The sequence below is a fragment of the Amblyraja radiata genome, chromosome 8 (assembly GCF_010909765.2).
Source record: "Amblyraja radiata isolate CabotCenter1 chromosome 8, sAmbRad1.1.pri, whole genome shotgun sequence".
Lineage (NCBI taxonomy): Eukaryota > Metazoa > Chordata > Chondrichthyes > Rajiformes > Rajidae > Amblyraja > Amblyraja radiata.
The window spans coordinates 56,801,069-56,823,857 of NC_045963.1; the positions used below are offsets into that span (position 1 = coordinate 56,801,069).

General features: G+C 48.3%; 1 protein-coding gene across 6 annotated transcripts in view; it reads right to left on the reverse strand.

The window, feature by feature from the left end:
- Positions 1-3,789: 3,789 nt before the first annotated feature.
- Positions 3,790-22,789, reverse strand: part of nhsl1 (NHS like 1) — a 233,082-nt gene continuing 214,082 nt past the window's right edge. For 4 of the 6 annotated variants that reach the window (XM_033025971.1, XM_033025974.1, XM_033025976.1 and 1 more), the window contains exons 4-8: positions 18,943-19,135; positions 18,585-18,716; positions 12,708-15,695; positions 11,313-11,430; positions 3,790-7,940 (exon numbers count right to left, since the gene is read on the reverse strand). In XM_033025971.1, the coding sequence (XP_032881862.1) occupies positions 7,121-7,940; positions 11,313-11,430; positions 12,708-15,695; positions 18,585-18,716; positions 18,943-19,135 (4,251 nt within the window). In that variant the 3' untranslated portion in view covers positions 3,790-7,120. The remainder of the gene's footprint in view (positions 7,941-11,312; positions 11,431-12,707; positions 15,696-18,584; positions 18,717-18,942; positions 19,136-22,789) is intronic. The other 2 variants (XM_033025972.1, XM_033025973.1) reach the window with 2 other exon arrangements.

A 22,789-nucleotide genomic window follows, 5' to 3' on the forward strand; every position in this document is an offset into this window, starting at 1 on the left:
GGTCCATAATGTTCCGTTACCAGGTAGGATTAAGACTGGGATGAGTCAAGAACCCGATAGTTGTATGAAAGTAGCTGTTTCTGGACCTCGTGGTGTGCGACTTCAAGCTTCTGTGCCTCATTTATCAAAAAAGCTCATCAGCGCTTCTACTTCCTGAGAAGATTACGGAGAGTCGGTTTGTCAAGGAAGACTCTCTCTAACTTCTACAGGTGCACAGTAGAGAGCATGCTGACCGGTTGCATCGTGGCTTGGTTCGGCAATTTGAGCGCCCTGGAGAGGAAAAGACTACAAAAAGTAGTAAACACTGCCCAGTCCATCATCGGCTCTGACCTTCCTTCCACCGAGGGGATTTATCGCAGTCGCTGCCTCAAAAAGGCTGGCAGTATCATCAAAGACCCACACCATCCTGCCCACACACTCATCTCCCTGCTACCTTCAGGTAGAAGGTACAGGAGCCTGAAGACGGCAACAACCAGGTTCAGGAATAGCTACTTCCCCACAGCCATCAGGCTATTAAACCTGGCTCGGACAAAACTCTGATTAATAACCACTTTCTGCTATTTGCACTTTATCAGTTTATTTATTCATGTGTGTATATATTTATATCATGGTATATGGACACATTTATCTGTTTTGTAGTAAATGCCTACTATTTTCTGTGTGCTTAAGCAAAGCAAGAATTTCATTGTCCTATACAGGGACACATGACAATAAACTCACTTGAACTTGATGTCCGCTAGTAGCCGTGAAAAGAGCATGGCCCAGGCACTAGGCTCCCTGATGATAAATCCTACCATCTTTTGATGGAGGGGAGGGTTGTGTCAGGATACTTTCTACACGGAATCTGTCAAAGTTTGTTAAGAGTATTGGTGACATGCTGAATCTCTAAATTTCTGTGAAGGAGAAGGCGCTGGAGTGCCTTTTTCATGATTACTCCAACTTTGGTTGCCATGACTACTCCCTCTAAAACTCTCCACCTCTCATTCCTCATTTTAAAAGCTCCTTATAACTGGATTATTTGACCAGCCTTTGATGAATTGATTAGTACTTGCCCCTACGTCTGAAGACATTGCCATGAAGCAACTTAGGCTGTTATTATTAACGACAATTCACAAGTGCAAGTTACCTTTATAATTCACCTTGCTGTTGTGACTTGACCAGAAGTCCTCGGGTTCAATTCCTGCTTTGGATTCTGATCAACTAAGCATCATAGTAGGACGGGATTTGGACAGTCTGCTCTGGAAAGAGCATTTCAACATTGCTTTGTTACCGATAGTCTGGTTAGGAGTTCTACCTTCTGAGCAAGGTTAAGCAACATTCTGAACAACATCTGATCTTTCTGAGATCCTACTTACATCGTTTTTAACAATACTTTAAAGGAAACTCTACCACTCTCTGTGTAATAATAACTTGCCTTGCAAATCTCCTTTAAACTTTTCCCCTCTTGCCTTATACATATCATCTGGTATTTGACATTTCCACCTTGGGATAAAGATACAATCTTCGCCATCCTTTGCCTCTTATAAGTTTATATACTTCTATTAGGTCACTATTACCACCTCCAACGCAACAGAAAAAAAAAGAAAATTTGCCAAATCATTCTCCATTCCAATCAAATATTGATGAATCCTTTCTACACCCTCCACATCCTGTAATTTGTCAAACATAACTGCACCTAATGCTCCAAATGTCACCTAACCAAACATCTATACACATACAATGTGACTTGGCAACTTTCGTAAGCAATGCCCCAAACGATGAAGGTAACCAATCTGCATGTACGGTTTCTTTACCACCCTGTCCACTTTTGTTGCCACTTTTAAAGTCCTATGCACTTGAACCCCAAGATCCCTCTGTGAATCAATCCTCACACCATTCAATGTACACTTTCCTCTTACATTTGATCTCCAAAAATGCACCACCTCATGCTTGCATGGTTTAAATTCCATCTGCCATTTCTCCACACAGATTTACAACTGATCCATCCTTTTGTATCTCTGACAACCTACCTCACGATCCACACCACCAATTTTTGTTATGTCTGCAAACTTATGGATATGACCTCCAAGAGGAGAAGTTTCAGGCTAATTTGATGTTATCCATTCCACTGATGGATCACCCCTATTAGAATTGGGTTGACAATTCTTTTTCTATATTGAATGGGGCAGTCTAAAATTTAGACCAGTCTAAAATTGATTTTTGTCAAAATTGTATGTTAACAGGATAACATGTCAGTTTAGGGATCATGGAACCAAAACCTATCTGATTCACTAGTCCCTCAAAAATGAAATTGCCATCCATGATTGATCTGACTGTTGTGTGACTTTATCATATTCATCCATAGATTGAACCTTAACAACAAAGAAATGGCCAAATCAGGGCTGTGTCGCTAAAATTATTAACCGATTAGGCTTCTTCCAATTATCAGTAAAAAATGGAAGCATTTACCATGAATGCTGTTTAAGTATCTGTAGGATCAACCAGTTGCAAGCACTGCCTTCAGCCCTTGAATTTCCTCACTAAATCCCTTTACCTCTCTAAAATGAGGCTCTGGGTGGTGACGTCTAAAGGTCGTGGATTTACTGTCTTGAGCATTCAATATTGGCTGATGCTCTGCCAATGCCCCACTAATGGATGTGGCATATTGAGAAATTTGAAGCAGAAAGTAGGAGAGAACAAAGTAACATCCTGACAATCCATCCAAATAACGTGAGTTTGAATCTCCCTAAAAATAATTGCATTTGGGGTAAAAAGGCTAATGTTAATAAGATCAATAATGAAACCTGTGCAATCTCTTAAATGAAAACATTTGGTTCACCAATGTCTGAAGAAGGGTCTCGACCCAAAACGTCACCTATTCCTTCACTCCATAGACGCTGAGTTTGTCCAGCATTTTTGTCTACATTTGGTTCATCAAGGTCCTTCAGGGAAGGGAATCTACCAACCTTACATGATCTGGATGAATGTGACATAAGACCCACCTTTGTGGTTGAGCCTTAGCTGCCTCCTAAATTTAGTGGTAATTGGGGATGGGCAGCAAATGTTGACATTATCAGAGACATATGCATGTAAAGGAGTTCATGGGAACATTCCTTCTCCCCAGTGCCCTGGTTACCTCTCTCCATCACTGCGGGGATATGGGGAGAAGGCAGGAACGGGGTGCTGATTGTGGATGATCAGCCATGATCACATTGAATGGCGGTGCGGGCTCGAAGGGCCGAATGGCCTACTCCTGCACCTATTGTGTATAACACGCTCTCATTCTCCTACCATCCATCTCCACTTTGGATATTTTACAGTAACTATTTAACCTACCAATTGGCACATCTTTCAGATGTTGAAGCACTTAGGGGAATACACAGTCACTGGAAGAACGTGCAAACTTCATACTGACATACTCAAGATCAAGGTTGAAGCCAGGTCTCTGGAGCTGCAAGGCAACAGCTCTACCAGTATCCTATCCAGGAGAGTATACATTTAACTTAGCCACTGAGTCTGAAGAAGGGTTTCGGCCCGAAACATCGCCTATTTCCTTCGCTCCATAGATGCTGCTGCACCCGCTGAGTTTCCCCAGTAATTTTGTGTACCTTCGATATTCCAGCACCTGCAGTTCCCTTTTGAACAGCTCTACCAGTCGTGTTGGCATTGCCAGAAAGTCTTTTTTTTAAACACAGAGTAATATTTACCATCTGAGCTATTAGTGAAGAGATTTTGTTCTGAAACAAACCAACACCGAACACTTAATATGTTGATAATGTGTCACATGGATGAAAGAATAAATGTTTTTACTTCAGAGGAAAATGTTGCTTTATTTGAGAACACAGCATCCTGATTACAAAATTAACAGGGCACGTCAAAAGGCCGCAGTGTTTTGAGCATTTCCCACGGGAATTAAGTAAACCCTTCTAACCACCTCTCCTTCCTTCCCCAATAACAGCAAACACAAGACACATTAGAGGCAAGATGGAAAAGCAGACTTCAATCTCCCTCTGTACTAAAATAAATAATCTAAAAACTCTCAACTTTAAAAAACCCCAAATAGCTAAAATGTACACATTCCCCCCAAAAAGTTTACAAAGGAATCCCCCCCCCCCCGAAAAGAGACAATTTTACAATCTTTGTACACGTAAAAACAATTTATAAAGGGTGTGCAGCAGGAAACATCTCTTTCTATTTGATGTCTGATTAAGTTCCTGCCTTTGGTGTTTATCTCATATCTGAGTTTTCCTTTAGTTTAATATCTAAGGCTCTCCATGTGCAGTTTCATGCATAAACTCTTTGAAGTTTACTTGAAAAATACTGCAGGTGTTTTGTTTCTCTAGGAAATGCTTGTTATCTTTGGTAACTGGGTGTCGGCAAGTATTACAGGATTCAGAATGTTCAAATCATATTTATATCTGCACAACTGTTCCAAACAGCAATTAACCAGCCTCCCTCTCTGATTTATTCCTCTTTGCTAATAATAGCCACTCCTTGCCATCCTATCCAGGAGAGTATACATTTAACTTAGCCACTGAGTGTTAGTGAGGCAGTTTAACCAAGGGATTCATCACTGCTCAATTCCACACTAACCTCCTCTCTCTCACACTCCCAACATTGGTATTTTTAGGAACATGCTGAAGCCAATGTTCAGGCTAACCTCGGCAAAGTTCCAATGTTATGCCAGCCAATTTAGATTAAAAAAATATGATACTGCATTACTTTTCCCTTCTGTGTCTGTTTGATATTCACTGTAGGTAGTTAAGGATTCAGGACTAGGCCAGAATTTGATGCCAAAGCAACCAGAGTATTTGATGGCACAGTCAAATTGCCTCGCAATCTGTGCTGAGAACCATGCCATGCAGTGCAAATTAGCCTAATTTCCTGGACGAATTGAGAGTGAGATGACATTGCGTTTGGCTGCTGCAGTGTCCATGACCTGCCACTAGCTGTCAGCAGTGAGCCACGGCATCCTGTTCAGACGCAGCCTGCAGTGTTAGGGACCGGTGGAAAGGCAAGGGATGGGGAGAGCAAAGGGACAGGTTCCCACTGCTGTGTGGAGAAGGCACTTAACACAGTGCGTGCGTGTCATGGATTCTGAGAAAGGCACAGATAAGGAGACTGAGGAACCCTTTGAATAGGGTAGTGGAGGGACAAACAAACAGGTGGACAGTACCTTGTATTTAAGTAGCAATTGGTTGCCTCAAGGATTGAAAGGTTATCTTAGCCCCACCCCCCAGCTTCCCCCTCTGCAGATGCTACATGGCCTGCTGAGTGTTTCCAGTATTCTCCCATATTTTATTTACATTTCCAGCACCTACAGTATGATGCTTTTCAATTGGTGATGAGATTCAAATCAAGCGGGAATATTGGAGAACGAAGTGGGGGTTGTAGGTGCAGAGACCACACAACAGTGAGCCAGGGTGGAACAGTGCCTGCACAGCCAGCCTCCAGTCATCACTGATCCATCGAGATCTTGTGGGACAACATGAATTGTGCACCAATTCTGCTTGCAGTACATGGGCAACTATCCCTCCACAACTCTGTAGCTGGAGTGTCCTCCAACTGGTGTGTACGTGGCAGGTTTCCAGCATTGAAACCAAAGCTCGCAGTGTGTAAAGATCTGGCCCACTGCGCGTGTCGGCTGGTGAAGGGTTACCGTACATCCCTGTTTTGTGCCAAGGGAGCCCAGGTCAGAGGTCAGAACAGCAGGCTCATCCGATGCAATTGGGGCCGGTCTATCTAGTGCCGTCATTAATATAACTATTGCTCCTACTTTTCACTGAGTGCTGGGAAATGTAGGTCAACTGTGTTTTGGGTGGATGGAGAAACATTGGGATCCTGGTAGACACCTATTGTGCATCCTTCACCTCCTTTTGTGTAAGAAAGAACTGCAGATGCTGGTTTATCACCTCCTTCCTCTGCTGAGGTCTTCTACTGAAGGCACAGTGTGTCGGCAGGTAAGCACAGCATGGCACTCCTCCCTCCTCGACAGACATGGGCCAGGCCATCTTGACTATGAGCTGGCCCTTTCAGAAGGAATTAGAAGATGCAACTCCAGCTGACCACACACTAGGTTTTCACCCCACACTCCAGCACCTTAGGAATACCGAAGCCAACCACATCTGTCTGAAATAACGCCACAGATAGGTCTAACAGCCAAGTACGGCAGCCATGAAATGTGCAAAATACGGCTCTGCACAGATGTTTTGCATCTAACTGCTACAAGTATCTAAAATTAATAAACCTTCAACAAAATTACCACAACACTAAGCCTTCATTTCCAGGACATACTATTTCCTCTCTTCTACTACAAACGGTCACAGACTGGATTAGTCATGTTGTTTTGATCTGCCTCTGCACTGCCCAGTTTCTCAGATCTCCCACAATCCAACCATTTGCTAACAGTGTAATTCTTTCCTCCACAGCTCCATTCAGGAAATCCCACAAGCGGAATTAACCACCTGCCACGCAAAAAAACTCTGAAACACGTCAAAAAAACCCAGTCGTCTGAGCTGAGTACTCGAGCCCATCATCTCACTGCTCTCTCTCTCTCTCTCTCTCTCTCTACTATTTCGCTTCTCCTATTTCACTATTCATCTTCAAATATCTGACTCCCTTTCCTTTTATCTTGTAATTTCTCCTTTCCAGATCTTTCCCTGTTTATCTGCACACCAGGTAGGTAAAAGACACAAGTGTCACATTGGCTTTCTACTGCATCCTTCCATTCTGGAACTCTTCTCTTCAGCTGAAAAAAAGTGCCTCTTTGCCCATGGATTCATGATGTCAGGACGGGTGCCACACAGATGCCTTGACCTGAACTGCCTTTCTCTTTCCACAGCAAAGCTATTGCCATTCCTGCTTTTATCCCATATTCCCAGCGTCTTTTCAATTTTCTCTACAAACTTAGACGATATCCTTTCAGCACCACATCATAGGGACGCCTTGCTACACTACTGGTAGTATACAATTGCCAGTCCTCCCTGTTGTAGCCCAGGCAGAGAAAGACTAAAATATCTATTCAGTGGGCTTCTCCTTGGCTGGCTTGTGCCAATGCTTGGTCTCTGAGGAATTTGAAAATAAACAAAAACAGAAAAGCTAGTGGGTGGAATCAGTCTCCTTGTGTTTTTTGTTGTGTCCTTCATGAGTCCCAGTCCTGCTTGGCATCTCCCGCTGTCAAAATGGCGGCACCCTGTGATGGTGACGTAAGTGGATCCCAGTTCTGACTGCTGACGCCTGGTGTCAAAATGGCGGAGCCCTGCGCCGCTGCCCCTGACGGTGATGTAATAGGCTCCCAGTCCTGGCTGGCAACATTTGGCGTCATAATGGCGGCGCACGGTGCCGCCGACCTAGACGGTGACATAAGAGGGTCCCGGTTCTCCTGCTTATTGGCTTCACTGGTCGGCACGGCCCTCTGGACGCTGATGTCTCCGTCGCTGCGCCGCCGGCTATCATCGGCGGCCTCCCAGGCCTCGGCCTCACGGATGACGGACATGGGGCTGCTGTGGAGGCGGTGCTGGTGCAGCCGGGCGCTGTAGCGGCTGCTGGCGGCCGACGGCGGGGTCCGGGAGCGCCCGTAGCGGACGCCCAGCCCCGCGCCTCTGGGCATCGGACCTTCGTGAGAAGCCCACTCCTCCCGCGGGTTGCGGCCCCGCTGGCCCGCCGGGCGCCCGACGGCCTGCTCGGCTTCGGTCGGACGCTGCCTGGGGTCCGAGCTCTTGAGCATCTCGGTGGCCGACATGCGGCAGTTCTGCTCCGGCCGGCTGCCCTTCTTCAGCAGCAGCGCCTTGAAGCTATCACTGCTGGTGCTGGACTTGCGCAGGTTCCGCTGGATGGAGCCCGCCTGCCGCAGGGTGCACGGGCTGGCCAGCGAGCCGGTCGGGGTCACCGGAGACGACGGTGACTGCGTCCGGCTGAACTCGTCGTCCGAATCTTTCCGGCCCAGTACCCTCCTCTTGGACCTAAAAGTGTGAAGGACATCATTATTCACCTAATATTTTGCTTGGGCAGCTTACAATCCAGCAGTATGAATATTGATTTCTGTAACTTCAAGTAACCCTTGCTTTCCCTCTCTCTCCGTCACAACCTCACCATAGTTCTCCGACTGTGCTCATGATTAATTTTACTTTGTATGCCTTGTTGTCACCTTCACCTCTTCCAACAATGAACCTTTCTACATTTCCTTGATCATCGTCTGCTTTGATCTGCTCTTTTCGCACCTTTTATGTTCTTTGTACCCTTCCATTTCTCATTTCCCTCTTCCCTGATTGAAGAAAGGTTTTGACCCAAAACTTCACCCGTTCCTGCTTTCCAGAGATGCCTCCTGGCCTGCTGAGTTACTCCAACATTTTGTGTCTATCATCAGTCACTCGACAGAGCAACACTGGTGAAAGGAGAGGTGGGGAAAGTGCGGGAGAGAAGGGAAGGTGAATAAAAGTGGGGGAGAGGAGGTGGAGAAAGGACAGTGGAATAGAGCATGGAGAGTATGGATAGGGGAAGCAGAGGCGGAGAGCAGGGGAGGGCATTGGAGGCGGAAATAAGGGATGGGGATATACTTACAGAGGGATAATAAGATTGAGGGAAGAAGGCTGAAAATTGCGTGGAGTGAGAGAAAGACGGGAACATACAAAAAGCATTAAAAAAATCTCAATCTCAAACTACCTGCCTCTATACTTCCTGATATCTGACTATTTTCCACTGCAGATGCTGGTGCAAATCAAAGGTAGACACAAAATGCTGGAGTAACTTAGCGGGACAGGCAGCATCTCTGGAGAGAAGGAATGGGTGACGTTTTGGGTCGAGACCCTTCTTCAAATTTTCCTTTTGCCTCCTTTTAACGTCCTTTTAACTACTTTCCCCTTTTAAATCACAATACAGAAAAACAGTCCTGACTTTATCCCAGATTGTCTTGAGCAATGGAGTCTGCAGCGCTCCCATCACTCCCTTGACTCCTCTATGCCTTACTTTCTAACCCGTTCTTACCTTTTTGATCCCAGTCCCGTTCCCTCCCACATTCCTTCCATCCCTGTTTTAATCCAGTGTCTGTGAAATGCGGATGTTGAGCGAGGGTGTTTTGGGACCAACTGGCAACAGTGTAGAATTGTGTTTAAATAATTAAATCCATTTACAATGAATGAAGATAAGCAGGGAAGGTGATGTATTGAAGCCACTGTAGGCAGGAGCTAATGGAAAACGTGGTTGCTACTCATGCAATAAATGAGTGAAACTTCAGGAATCGCAGCTCAAAATTGATGAGCCCAGAGTCCATGATTCCATGACATTCCAACCTATTTCGGAGGGGCAAAGTTACTGGGAATCTGCGTTCCAAAAGGTTGTTAAAAAGACAATACAGTGCATCCCTCCATGACTCTTAGTTGTTCCATAGACTGATCCCACCAGGATGTAGTACAGAAAGATACAGGGGATCATGCTCCCTGTGTCTACCAAACTGTACAAACTCCACCATCTTCTATTGTGGGGTAGACTGACTCCCCTTCCCCCCCACCTCCCCAATCTTCGCACATCCTCAATCCTTTCCACTCGTCACTTTAATTTCATGTATCTTGTGTTTTATGACTGTTGGCAGATCTATTTCCCTCCTGGGATAACTAAAGTTCTATCGTATCGTCCAGCTGTTAGTTGGTTCAGACAAAAGAAATGGGAGGCTGTGATAATGAGTGGGACATGTGTAGAGAGATTCACAGGACCTGTACTGGTCCCCTGGAAATAATCCTACGATTTCTGTGGACAACAGAGTTGGCGAGTTGCATAAAGTTTACCCAGCATTGTGCACTTGGAAACAGAAGGGAATATAGACGCGATAAGCGGTTGTGTGATCACAGTATTTTCTAACTTGGCACTTTCACAACTCTCAGGGCTTCGCACTAAACCCACTCCATTTTCCTTGTCCATGAGGCTTCTACCATCTTCCCCACTGCTCAGAGTTTCCTTTATATCAAAAGGATTTGCTTCATAGCAAAAGGATTTGAGTATAGGAGCAGGGAGGTTCTACTGCAGTTGTACAGGGTCTTGGTGAGACCACACCTGGAGTATTGCGTACAGTTTTGGTCTCCAAATCTGAGGAAAGACATTCTTGCCATAGAGGGAGTACAGAGAAGGTTCACCAGACTGATTCCTGGGATGTCAGGACTTTCATATGAAGAAAGACTGGATAGACTTGGTTTGTACTCGCTAGAATTTAGAAGATTGAGGGGGGATCTTATAGAAACTTACAAAATTCTTAAGGGGTTGGACAGGCTAGATGCAGGAAGATTGTTTCCGATGTTGGGGAAGTCCAGAAAAAGGGGTCACATTTTAAGGATAAGGGGGAAATCTTTTAGGACCGAGATGAGGAAAACATTTTTCACGCAGAGAGTGGTGAATCCCTAGAATTCTCTGCCACAGAAGGTAGTTGAGGCCAGTTCATTGGCTATATTTAAGAGGGAGTTAGATGTGGCCCTTGTGGCTAAAGGGATCAGGGGGTATGGAGAGAAGGCAGGTACAGGATACTGAGTTGGATGATCAGCCATGATCATATTGAATGGCGGTGCAGGCTCGAAGGGCCGAATGGCCTACTCCTGAATGAATGAATGAATGAATCTCTTTATTGTCATTGCACATGGTACAACAAAATTTAAAAGTCAATCCCACGGTGCGATTCACAAGAGCAATTTTAAATATATAAGAAAAGATAAAAATATATACATATTAAAAAAATTACAGATAAATAACAATAGCAGCTGAAGTAGAACCATTCAGTTGAATGTGAGTGTTATTACTTATTTTGCATTGTTAAGTTCACGTATGGCTATGGGGTAGAAGCTGTCTCTGAGTCTGTTTGTGCGAGTTTTGAAAGACCTGTAACGTCTGCCAGAGGGCAGCAGGTGGAACAGGTTGTGTCCAGGGTGGGAAGGGTCCTTCAGGATGTTGGCTGCCCTGCCAAGGCAGCGAGAGCTGAAGATGTCCTTCAGGGAAGGCAGTGGGCAGCCAGTGATTTTTTGTGCGGTGTTGATGACCCTTTGAAGGGCTCTCCTGTCCGCTGCAGAGCAGCTGGCATACCATGTGGTTATACAGTACGCCAGCACACTCTCGATGGAGCAGCGGTAGAAGGACACCAGCAGCTTCCCCTCCAGGTTGTTTTTCCTGAGGATCCTCAGAAAGTAGAGTCGCTGCTGGGCCTTCTTGACTGCTGTGGTGGTGTTTGTAGTCCAGGAGAGATCCTCCGTAATTTGTGTCCTGCACCTATTTTCTATGTTTCTATGTCTATGTTTCTATATCCCGTTTCTCCACGTTTGTCCAGCTTGCTCCTCAACCTCTGATCAATGCACCCATACCTGTGAATTGCGGCGAACAGGTCCTCTGTAGTCCTGGATCGGCTTGGAGTACTTGATTGTTCACCGCAGTCCCCGCTGCTGCTGTTCAAGCTGGCAGAACTCTCTTCAAACACGTCATCTGTCAAAGATCAGCAGTTAACCTCCAGCTGACTGTTGCAACAAACACCCTGTTACACCCCTAACTCCATCAAAGCACCCTGTGCTGATGTGCGTTTTCAAGAATGAGGTTTAGGTTAGTTCAGCTTAGGTTTACAGTGCAGTAACATGCCCTTCAGCCCACCGAGTCCACGCCGACCAGCAATCACCCCATACACTGGCACTATCCTACACACACCAAGGACAAGTTACTATTTTACTGAAGCCAATTAACCCACAAACCTGAACGTCTTTAGAGTGTGGGAAGAAACCGGAGCACCCAGGCAAATCCCACTCGGTCACAGTACAAACAACACCCATAGTCAGGATTGAACCTGGGTCTCTGGAGCTGTAAGGCAACAACTCTACCGCTGTGCCATTGTGCCACCACCCACATGGAATCATCCAAGATCCTTCGAATTGAGAGGATGACTGCTGAAAGGTGCCCCTTTTTACAGTCACAAAATATAGGGGTTAGCCGTGTAGAACTGAGACAGGACAACCGTGTGAAAAATGCGCTTCACCTGCAGGGACAGCCAGGGTTTTATTGAAGAACTGTGAAGGGTCCTTTGGCCTGATCCCAGTCTATTTAACATCATGTGTAGCTAGGAACTGCAGATGCTGGTTTAAATCAAAGATAGACACAAAATGCTGAAGTAACTCAGCAGGTCAGGCAGCATCTGTGTAGAAAAGGAATAGGTGACGTTCCGGGTGAGTGATTGTCAGTCTGAAGAAGGGTCTTGACCCAGAAAGTCACCCATTTCTTTTCTCCAGAGATGCTGCCTGACCCGCTGAGTTACTCCAGCTTTTTGTGTCTGTTTTTTAATATTATGTTGTACCCTCACATCCTGTTAGTGAACCTGATTTTGTTACACTGCTTGTGTTAAACACAAGAGTATCACACCCTTTAAACACTATCCTCTGTCCTGTCTTACCCTTGTTAACAATCTTACCCCAAATACTGCACACCCATCCTGCAACTGTTTGATACCCCAACCATCTTTCATCACTTGAAGTAAGAGGAAGGCAGCATCAATGAGCGGACCAGCAGCAGTGGGCGAGATGCAAGGGAAAAGGAAGCGAGGCGAAGGAAAGGTAAGAGTGAGAAAGGAGAGCAAGGGATAGGTTAGAGGGGAGGGTTAGAGATGAAGAGGGAATAGAATAGAAATAAGGACATGCGAAGTGTAAGAAATGAAAAGAGAGAAAAGGGACAAAGTGTACATAGAGAGAAGGGAAACTGTGGCCATTTCTGAATCTCACCTATTTCGTTTTCTTGGCAGGGCGTGGTGCTGCTCTCGTCCACATGATCCCAAGTCGGCGAGGAGGCTGTTCCCTGTTCTTCTTTCGTTCTGGAGTTTTTCTGGCTTTTTTCCACTGCTCTGTCCCCGTCAGTCTGATCAGCTGCCCAGGCCTGTGGTTGTGGCGTGCCCTCTGGCCTCTCGGCAGGGCGGGAGTTGCCGGAGTCAGTCTCTGGCGGTGACGGCAGGCCCCCACCAATCCCGTTATACTCTGCCGCTGAAGATGTGCTCTCTGCGGCTGACCTGGAGATGTCTGGCGGCCTCTTGTCGTGAGCGGTGATCTCCCAGGGTGAGGGTGGTATCAGAAGGCTCAGTTTGGGTTTCCTGGCAATGGGAGGTGGCATTCTGCCGGGCAGTTTGGACTTCTTGGGCGTCAGTGCCCCCTCTGGATCGGGCTCCAGGTTGACCCCTGTGTTGGCACCGTTACCCTGGTCAGTGGCTCCAGAGCTGTAAGGCAGTGGCTCCAGTGTGGATAGGAGCTCGCTCGTGAGTGTGGCTGGAGCTATGCTGGAGATTGCTAGGGTTTCAGGCTCGCTGACACTGCCGGCCCTGCTCTCTGAGTCCGCCAGGTCAGCCGCCCGAGCAGGCGGTGTTTTCACAGCTGGCGTGCTGGCATTGTGGGCACGCTTGCCAGGGCTCTGCAGGGACAAGGGCCGCTGCAGCAATGGCGGCTTGTGCCGCGCGATCCCCGGCCTGGTGGGCTGTGTCTGCCCGCCTGGCCTCACGCTCCGCAGCTGCACCGTCCGCAGGGCGTCGGCCGTGATGAGCGGTGGGCCCACTGCCGCCGCCCTGTGGGCATCCCCCCGCTGCCCACGGGCATTGGGCTCTTCCCGGCAGGAGAGGGCCGACGAGCGCGGAAGCTTCTTCCCACCGGAGAGTGCCGCCAGGTCCAGGGGGGGCGGAGGGGGCAAGGGCGCTGACGGAAGGGGCGAGCTTGGCAAAGGAGGAGGCGAGGGGGGCACAGGGGGGGCAGGAAGGAGCATGGGGGGCAGAGGGAGTCGAAAAAGAGGGGGAGCAGGAGGAGGTGCCATACTCGAAGGGAGATTGGCAGAGGGTGACTTTGGCAGAGGGTAAGTGGGAGGGGGCAAAGTGGGCAGAGGCACGGCGGGACGGGGCAATCCTTGCACAGGGGGCGCAGGAGGGGGTGACATGGGCAGACGGAGCTTGAAAGAAGGTGACTTTGGCAGAAGGCGAGTGGGAGGGGGCGATGTGGGCAGAGGCACGGCGGGAAGGGGCAATCCTTGCACAGGGGGTGCAGGAGGGGGTGACGTATGCAGCAACTCTAGCAGGGGGACAGGGGGAGGCAGGGGAAGGTGTACCAGGGCAGCGGGAAAGGGCAAGGCGGAGAGAGGGGGAGGAGCGTTATGGACCGACGTGGTCAGATCAGAGACAGTGGCAGAAGGTGGGGAGAGAGGCGAGGGAACAGCTGCCGCCTGGGGACGTGACTCGGAAGCGCTGGAGGAGAGCGAGGCAGAGGATGAGGAGGCGGAGACGGAGGATCGCATTGAGGACCTGCGCTCAGGGACTTTGGGCTTGACCTTGGGCCTGGGCGAAGTTCGGCAGGGTGGCGGTAGGCCGAGGCCGGGGCCAGCGCTGGTCGGCGTGTTGCACTGGCTGGAGTAGCCGCTAGACGGCGAGGTGATGCCCAGAGACTTGTCCGGGGACAAGCTCTTGGGCTTGGGCTGCCCGGCACCGTCCCAAGTGCCCGGCCTCCATCCCTCGGCCTCCTGGCTGTAGTAGGCCCAGGGATCGCCGGAGTCGGAGCGCAGGCTGCTGGTCTCGCTCTGCGACGGCGTGCTGACTGCACCGGTGGAGTAGGCATTGCTGCCGCCCGTCGACCGCCCACTGCTGTTGCTGCTGCTCTGACTGCGGGAACGCATGAGCCACGGCTCAGGTCCCTCGACGGAGACGGAGACGGAGGGCCTGGTGGGGGCCTGGGGCCCGTCCTGGCGGCTCAGGCCTCCCTCCAGCGAGCGCTGCAGGCTGGCGATGAGCGAGGGGCTGAGCAGGGGGCCGCTGCCCTTAGCCCTGCGGCGCAGGGAGTCGTTGCGGGCTGGCGGCGGCGGTGGCTTCTTGGTCTTTCTCAGCGAGATGCTGCGGCTGAGGGAGCGCTCTCCCAAGTGCCGCCATCCCTCACCCTCTGCCAGACCCGCGGGCGAGGATGGCTCCTTCAGGTAGAGGCTGTTCCACCTGGCCTCTGCCGCATCGGAGAGCGAGTGGTGTGCCTGGGTCTGGCTGTCGGCAACCCACCGCGGACGCACCGCCAGGCAGACGGCAGAGTCCGAGGGAGATGGGGGCGGTGCTCTGTCCAAGGTTGGTGATTGCCGGGCTGAGCCACCGCCGCCGCTGCTGCCGCTCCAGTTGCCGCTGGAGGAGCAGTGCTCTTCCCGAGCTTTGGCCGGAATCTCGACCGACGTGCCGGGGGCCCAGCAGCGGGACTTGCCCGCGGGCACCGCCTCGGCTGATGAACCCGTCCCGGCCCGGGGCGAGGCCCCCAGGGCACCCTCCTCTGCCGGCTGGGACCCACCCAGCTCCTGGGACTTGGGCCGGGGCAGCAGGCTGGTCTGGGCCTGGGCCTCCGAGCTGCCCCTTGGCCTAGGCAGTGAGCCGCAGGAGTCCTGCCATCGGCCGGACGTGCAGGCCACTCCATCCTGTAGTATGACCCTGGCACACGGCCGCGGCAGGCTGTGGAAGCGCAGCTCATCGTGGGCTTGGGGGGTGCTCAACATGTTGCCTGAAGAGCCGGAGAGCTGGGCCGCGATCCCTTGTCCCTTCTGTGCCCGGATCCTGCGGACCGACGGCGGCACTACCTTGATCTCTTCCGTCTGGCAGGACGAGTCCCTGGTCGTCGAACGTGCCCTGTTGGACCTGCTGCTCTCCAGGCGACTCATGGTGGAAAAGTGAGTCGGCAGGATACTGGATGTACCTCTGGCTGGGGTCTGTACTGTGCCTGTCATCATGAAACACAATTACAAATCTGTTACCACTAAATACTCCGTGACATTACAGCAAATAGAGCTCTATAGAGCAAAGATCTGAAGCAACGCCCATTAGTTCAGCATTAGAATCTGCATTTAAATTAACATAAAACCGTACTGATACAGGCACTTTGACCCGTCATGTCTATGCTGATCATCATCCCAATTTAAGTCTGAGAAACATCACCTATCCCTTTTCTTGAGAGTTGCTGCCTGTCCCGCTGAGTTACTCCAGCGTTTTGTGTCTATCTTCTTTAATCCATCAGCTTGCCCATGATCCATATTTCTTCATTCCTTGCTGTTCATGTATCTGGCTAAATGCCTCCAGAATTTTACTAGTGTATCTTCCGCCACTTCTCCTCTGGGTAATTAACTTGCACATCTTTGAACTTCCCCTCTCACCTTAAAGCTACACCCTCGTGTATTTGTCAACAGCGGCACTGCATTTATAAACCAACCTTTTTCAATGTGTAGTCAAATACTGCGCCAACCTTCAAAAGCTGTGACAGGTGATCAATCGCATGTTTCATCAAGAAGCTACTGTGAGGAGCATCTTAATTAAGGAGATTGAGGGAGAGGTTTACACAGGAAACTCCGACGCTTAGGGCCTCAGCAATTGGAGGCATGGCCACCCGAGCGAGCTGTGCGGGGGTGGCTCATAGAGCTGCTGCCTCACAGCTGCGCTAATCCGGACTCAATCCTGACCTTGTGTGCTCTCTGAGTGCCCTGTGCTTCTCTGACTGTCACTGTGTGTGTTTCCTCCAGATGTTTATTTTCCTCCCACTTCCCAAAATGGGCCTGTAGGTTAAGTGACTGCTGTAAATTACCCTGATGTGGAGTTGAGAGGTAGAATCTGGGAAGTTCGGCAAATCCAAGATTGTATTACTGTCGGATTAGTATAAACGTATGCCTGATGGTCGATGTGGATATTACAAAGGACCTGTTTTAGTGTTGTGACTCTCCGCCTCATCCATCAAAACTGTACAATTCATATAGCCATCCATTTATAAGGTGTTGATCAAAATCCTGGCATATTTCAAAATGTTCTGCATCGTTAACTCACTTGAACCCACCAGCTTCTAACCAGAACAAAAGTCTCACTCCAGACATGTAATATTGGAGGTTGAATTTTGGAATGGGACCTTAATAACAGGGTTGTAAAGCATCTTGTGTCATTATTTTGCAGAGCAGTGGCGTTATCTGGGACAAGATATATTCCGCACTATCACCAAAGCAGCTTATCTCTTTGTTATCGGATTGTGGGAATTTGCTGCTGTGTAGGTTGCTGTGGAAGGTTAGATTGCATGGGATCGAGGGTCAACTAGCTAACTGGATACAGAATGTCTTCATGGTAGGAAGCGAGGATGGTTGTGGTCTTAGATTGTTTTCGGACTGGAGGCCTGTGACTTGTGGTGTGCCTCAGAAATCAGGGCTGGGCCCATTCGTCATCTACCTCAATGATTTTGATGATAATTTACAAGGTAGTATTAGTAAGTTTACATGTGACACACAAATAGATGGTATCATAGACAGTGAAGATGGTCATCAAGAATTACAGCTGACAAATGGACCTTAATTCAGTAAAGTGCGAGGGATTACATTCTGGGAAGTAAAACCAGGGTAGGACCTTCACAGTAAATGGTGGGGCCTGGGGAATGTTGTAAAGTAGAGATATCTAGGAGTTCAAGTATTAGGCAGGATGGTGAAGAAGACTTTTGACATGTTGGCCTTCATCGTTCAGGGAACTGAATACAGAAAATGGAATGTCATGTTACAATAGTTTTGGTCACCCTGCTGAAGGAAAGAGTGCAGGGATTTATCAGGATGTTGCTAAGACTCAAAGGCTTGAGCAATGGGGAGAGGTTGGGCAGGTTAGGACTTTATTCCTTGGAGCAAAGGAGGATGAGGAATGAACTTAAAGATAAAAAATGAGGGAATAGATGGGTGAATAATTAGTCTTTTTCCCCAGGGGAATCAAGAACTAAAGGACATTGGTTTAAGTTGAGAAGGGAAAAATTTAACAGGACGGTATATTTGCAGAGGGTGGTAGACTTATGGAACAAGCTGCCAGAGGATAGACACAAAGAGCTGGTGTAACTCCCTGGAGAAAAAGGATGGGTGATGTTCCAGGTCAGGACCCTTCTTCAGTCACTCCAGCACTTTGTGTCTATCTTTGGAATAAACCAGCATCTGCAGTTCCTTTCTACACAAGGTGGAAGTAGGTGAGGCATGTACGATAACAGCATTTAAAAGACATTTGACCAAGTAGAGGGATAGAAAAGGTTTGGGTCAATGCGGGCGAATGAGATGAGGCATTTTGGTCAGCATGAATGAGTTGGGCTGTGCTGAATGACACTACATTACAACAATGACTAAACCACAGAAAGTTTGCATTGGCTATAAAATGCCTTAGAACTTCCAAAAGGCTGTTGTATAAAGTTAAATGTTTCTTTGATGTGGAAAAGAATGAGAGTTCTAACCATAAAAGTTAGAGCCAGGACATTCAGAAGGGAGATCAGGCAGTAATTAATTCACACATAAAGCGTGGCGGAGAGCCGGAGACTCACTGTGGCTCACTGCTCAGCATTTTGCTTGGCAATGCTAAACTGATCTGTTTTCAGGCAATTGGGGAAACCTCCAGGTTTCTGATGTGGCTCAGTTTAAGCTGAAAGGTAAAAATAATTCCCTGGCATGTCCTTTCCCAATTGAAATCACACATTTTGCTGCTGGCTATCAGATTGTATTGGAGGGAAGGGTCGGATGAAAGCTACTACTTATCACAAATGCACAAACACACACACACAGTCACAAATGAGAAGGTGGCCGGGCAGGGGAGTGAATACAATTCTGATGAGCCATACCTAATTCCTTCTGGACAGCTTCAGGCAGCCCAGTAATGGTCTTTCTCCGTTTGATCTTCGTCGGGCGCCTCAGCGGGGTGTCTGAGTGCACGAGAGACCTCCTGTTGCCAGCTTGGCGATCGAAGTTCACCCCTGATAGGAATCAGCAGAGCAACTGTTACTACACACACTCGCGTAACTGGTTCACTATCCTGCCTTCCTTACTCAGAAATGGCTCTCATTCTGCACCATACTGGGAGACAATTAAATGCCTTCTTTAAGTGGCAGAGCAAGCCATGGCTTTTAAAGACAGGAATTCTGCCCCTGCAGTCTGTCCAGTGTTAAACCCATCCCTTGTCTCATTAACCTTGTTATGTACCTGTTACGTTTATTGGGATAACGTCTGTCTGGATTGCCTGGGCTTGTTGGCGCATCCTCTCCTCCGGAGTGGGCAGTGGGAGGGCCTTGGTCCAGTTCGTCTGGACATCAATCTCGGAGAGGTCAGCAGGCACCGGGGTTTTGGATCTCCGAGAATGCAATAGGTTTTCCTCATCTGCCGATGAAACCGTGGGCTTTACAAAGAACACACACAAAAAATGATCAGGAGCAAGAAAGAAGAATTCTGCCCAACTCACCAACCCCATTTCTTGACCTCCTGAGGGACAAGAAGAGGCTATTTAGCACTTGATGTCTGTCTTAGCAATGAACAGCTACTCTGGATCTTAATTCCATCCTCAATGTTCGCAACGGCCCACGTATGGACAAGCTCCAGTTTTAATTATAATAATGCCTCAGAAATGCATCCAAATGTTACTAATTCATTTTATACCTCGGTTCAATGGCCATTCTTGTAACATTCTACAAATCTTTTACTTACTTCAATTTGTTCTCATCAATTTTCTCTCCCAACACATTGCAGATGTTGACTACTTTTCTACATGTCATCATCCAGTAGCTTCCCAAGAGCTAAATTGTTACATGGGAGCCTAGTCAATTTGATTAGATGCTACATCCACATCTTGGGTTGGTCTCCCACAAACCCAATTAGTGAGGGAGGGAGAAGAGAGTGAGGGAAATTACTGAAAAGTGACTGGGAAGATAATGCAAGATGCTGAGCAACCAAGCACTGGTAGACACAAGATGCTGGAGTAACTCAGCGGGACAGGCAGAATCTCTGGAGAGAAGGAATGGGTGACTTTTCAGGTCGAAACCCTTCTTCAGACTGATGTCGAGAGTGGGCTGGACAGAGATAGAATGTAGGAGACAGTAAGACTAGTGGGAGAACTAGGAAGGGGAAGGGAGGGGATGGAGAGAGTGTGAAAGCAAGGGTGGTAGACTTATGGGACAGTTAGTTAAGTTACATTGAAGTTAGAGAAGTCAATGTTCACACCGCTGGGGTGTGAGCTACCCAATCAAAATATGAGGTGCTGTTCCTCCAATTTGCAGTGGGCCTCACTCTGACAATGGAGGAGGCCCAGGACAGAAAGGTCAGATTGGGAATGGGAGGGGGAGTTAAAGTGCGGAGCAACCGGGAGATCAGGTAGGTTAAGGCGGACTGAGCGGAGGTGTTCAGCAAAACGATCGCCAAGCCTGTGCTTGGTCTCGCCGATATACAGTAGTTGACACCTGGAACAGCGGATACAGTAGATGAGGTTGGAGGAGGTACAAGTGAACCTCTGCCTCACCTGAAAAGACTGTGGAGTCGAGGGGGGAGTTGAGGGGGGAGGTAACGGGTCAGGTGTTGCATCTCCTGCAGTTGCAGGGGAAAGTACCTGGGGCGGGGGTGTTTTGGGTGGGAAGGGACGAGTTGACCAGGGAGTTACGGAGGGAACGGTCTCTGCGGAAAGCAAAAAGGGGTGGAGATGGGCAGGTGGCCAGTAGTGGGATCCCATTGGAGGTGGCGAAAATGTTGGAGGATTAAATGCTATAAACGACGGATGATGGGGTGGAAGGTGAGGACAAGGGGGACTTTGTCCTTGTTGAGAATGGGGGGAGGGGGAGCAAGAGCAGAGCTGTGGGATATCGTGTACACCCTAGTGAGAACCTGATCTATAATGGAAGAGGGGAACCCCCGTTTCCTGAAGAATTAGGACATCTTCGATGATCTAGTATAGAAAACCTCATCCTGGGCGCAGATGCGACATAGACGGAGGAATTGGGAGTCGGGAATAGAGTCTTTACAGGAAGCAGGGTGGGAAGAAGTGTAGTCTAGATAGATTTGTAGTCAATAGATTTGTAGTAGATTGTCGGTCAATAGTCTGTCTCCTGTGATGGAGACGGTGAGATCCAGAAACGGTAGGGAGATGTCGGAGATGGTCCTAGTGAATTTGAGTGCAGAATGGAAATTAGTCATGAAGTTGATGAAGTCAGGGAGTTCTGCATGGGTGCAGTCGTCAATGTAGCGGAGGTAGAGTTCGGTGATAGGGCCAGTGTACGCCTGGAACAGTGATTGTTTGATGTACCCAACAAAGAGGCAAGCATAGCCGGGGCCCATGCGAGTGCCCATAGTTTCAGTGACCCCTGTGTCTTGGGGCCATAGTTTAAGAATAATGAGTAAGCCATTTAGAACGGGGATGAGGAAACACTTTTTCTCACAGAGAGTGGCGAGTCTGTGGAATTCTCTGCCTCAGAGGGCGGTGGAGGCAGGTTCTCTGGATGCTTTCAAGAGAGAGCTAGATAGGGCTCTTAAAAATAGCAGAGTCAGGGGATATGGGGAGAAGGCAGGAACGGGGTACTGATTGGGAATGATCAGCCATGATGGCATTGAACCGCTCGAAGGGCCGAATGGCCTACTCCTGCACCTATTGTCTATTGTCTATTACCTCTGACTCTACTATATTCCAGTAAGTAACAACCCAATCTCACAGCCTGCTCCACCTTTTTTTCATTTAACTCCTTTATTTTACCAATTGAACCTATGAACCATTGCAGCTGCATCTAAAGGAGGAAGACTGACTGACTGCCGTCAACAGTAAACTTTGCTCCAGAAACATCAAAGCAGGAATGGTTAGAGTCAAGCCATACTGTATATTATCACCTTTATTGAGTGTTAATTTTATGTAATTGAGTGTTAATTCAATGAATTCTAGTCATTAATCCTATGTGATGCAGATTGGATGTCTTCCATCCCACTTGTTATATTTGAAAATGGGAAGAGGGGTAAAAGGTTTATAGGGGTTCTAAAGAAGAATAGAAGGTGATGGGGGTACACTCGCTGAATGTGTGTCATGGAGCACAGAAACAGGCTTTTTGGCCAAACATGTCCTTGCCGAGTCTCGAGTACTTATCTTTATTAATCCTATTTGCCAAGATAGCGGATGCAGGCAGATACACTGCTGGATGCACTGCAGCAACTCACAGCACCTTCCAAATCCACTACCTCTGCCAACATGGGGACACCACAGTCTGGGAGTTTCCCACCAAGCTGCACACCATCCTAGATTGTAAAAATATCACCATTCCTTCAATGTCATTGGGTTAACGCTTGGATCTCCCACCCTAACATTGTGACACCTCAAGGACAGTAGTTCAAGAAGGCAGCTCACCGCCATTTTCTTAAGGGCAATTAGGGACAGGCAATTAAATGCTGGCTCAGCCTGCAAAGCCCGCATCCCTTGAATGGAGATATATTAAATACATGAGCACAAATCACCAACGCTTAGAAGGCAATGGACCAAATGCAGGGCTCAGAATCAACAGGTGTTTGACGTGTCGGCATGGAGATGGTGGGCTGTAAAGCCTACTTCTGTGCTTTATCACTCCATGAGCACTCCCCATCACAACAAAGCATAAAGAGAAGGACACGTATCATACAAGGGCTATACTTGCAAGAGGATGGCTACCTGGATTATACAGGATGAGGAGAAACGTCACCCCTGCAAGAACCACAGTATTCAGAGGTGGGATGGGTGGAGGTGGGAAGGAGCAGAGATGGGGGACTAAAGACTTGGTCAGGGAGGCAAGGAATTAAAGCGACATATGGGACTTGGCGTCAACAGTGGGCAATGTTTGGTGAGCAAGATTTCACACCAAGCCAAGCAATTAACGGTTGCCACAGCAATCTGGCAAGAAGAAAATACCAACTTCGTCCCATTCAGAGGGGAAGTTAAGGTATTGTGTTTGTGCGCGTTAAGTGCAGAGGTTCAAAGAGAGCGGAGGATGTTACAGAGAAAACACACTGGCAGAGTCCACTGGAAGGGAATGTTGAGGGAATCGGCTGAGGATAG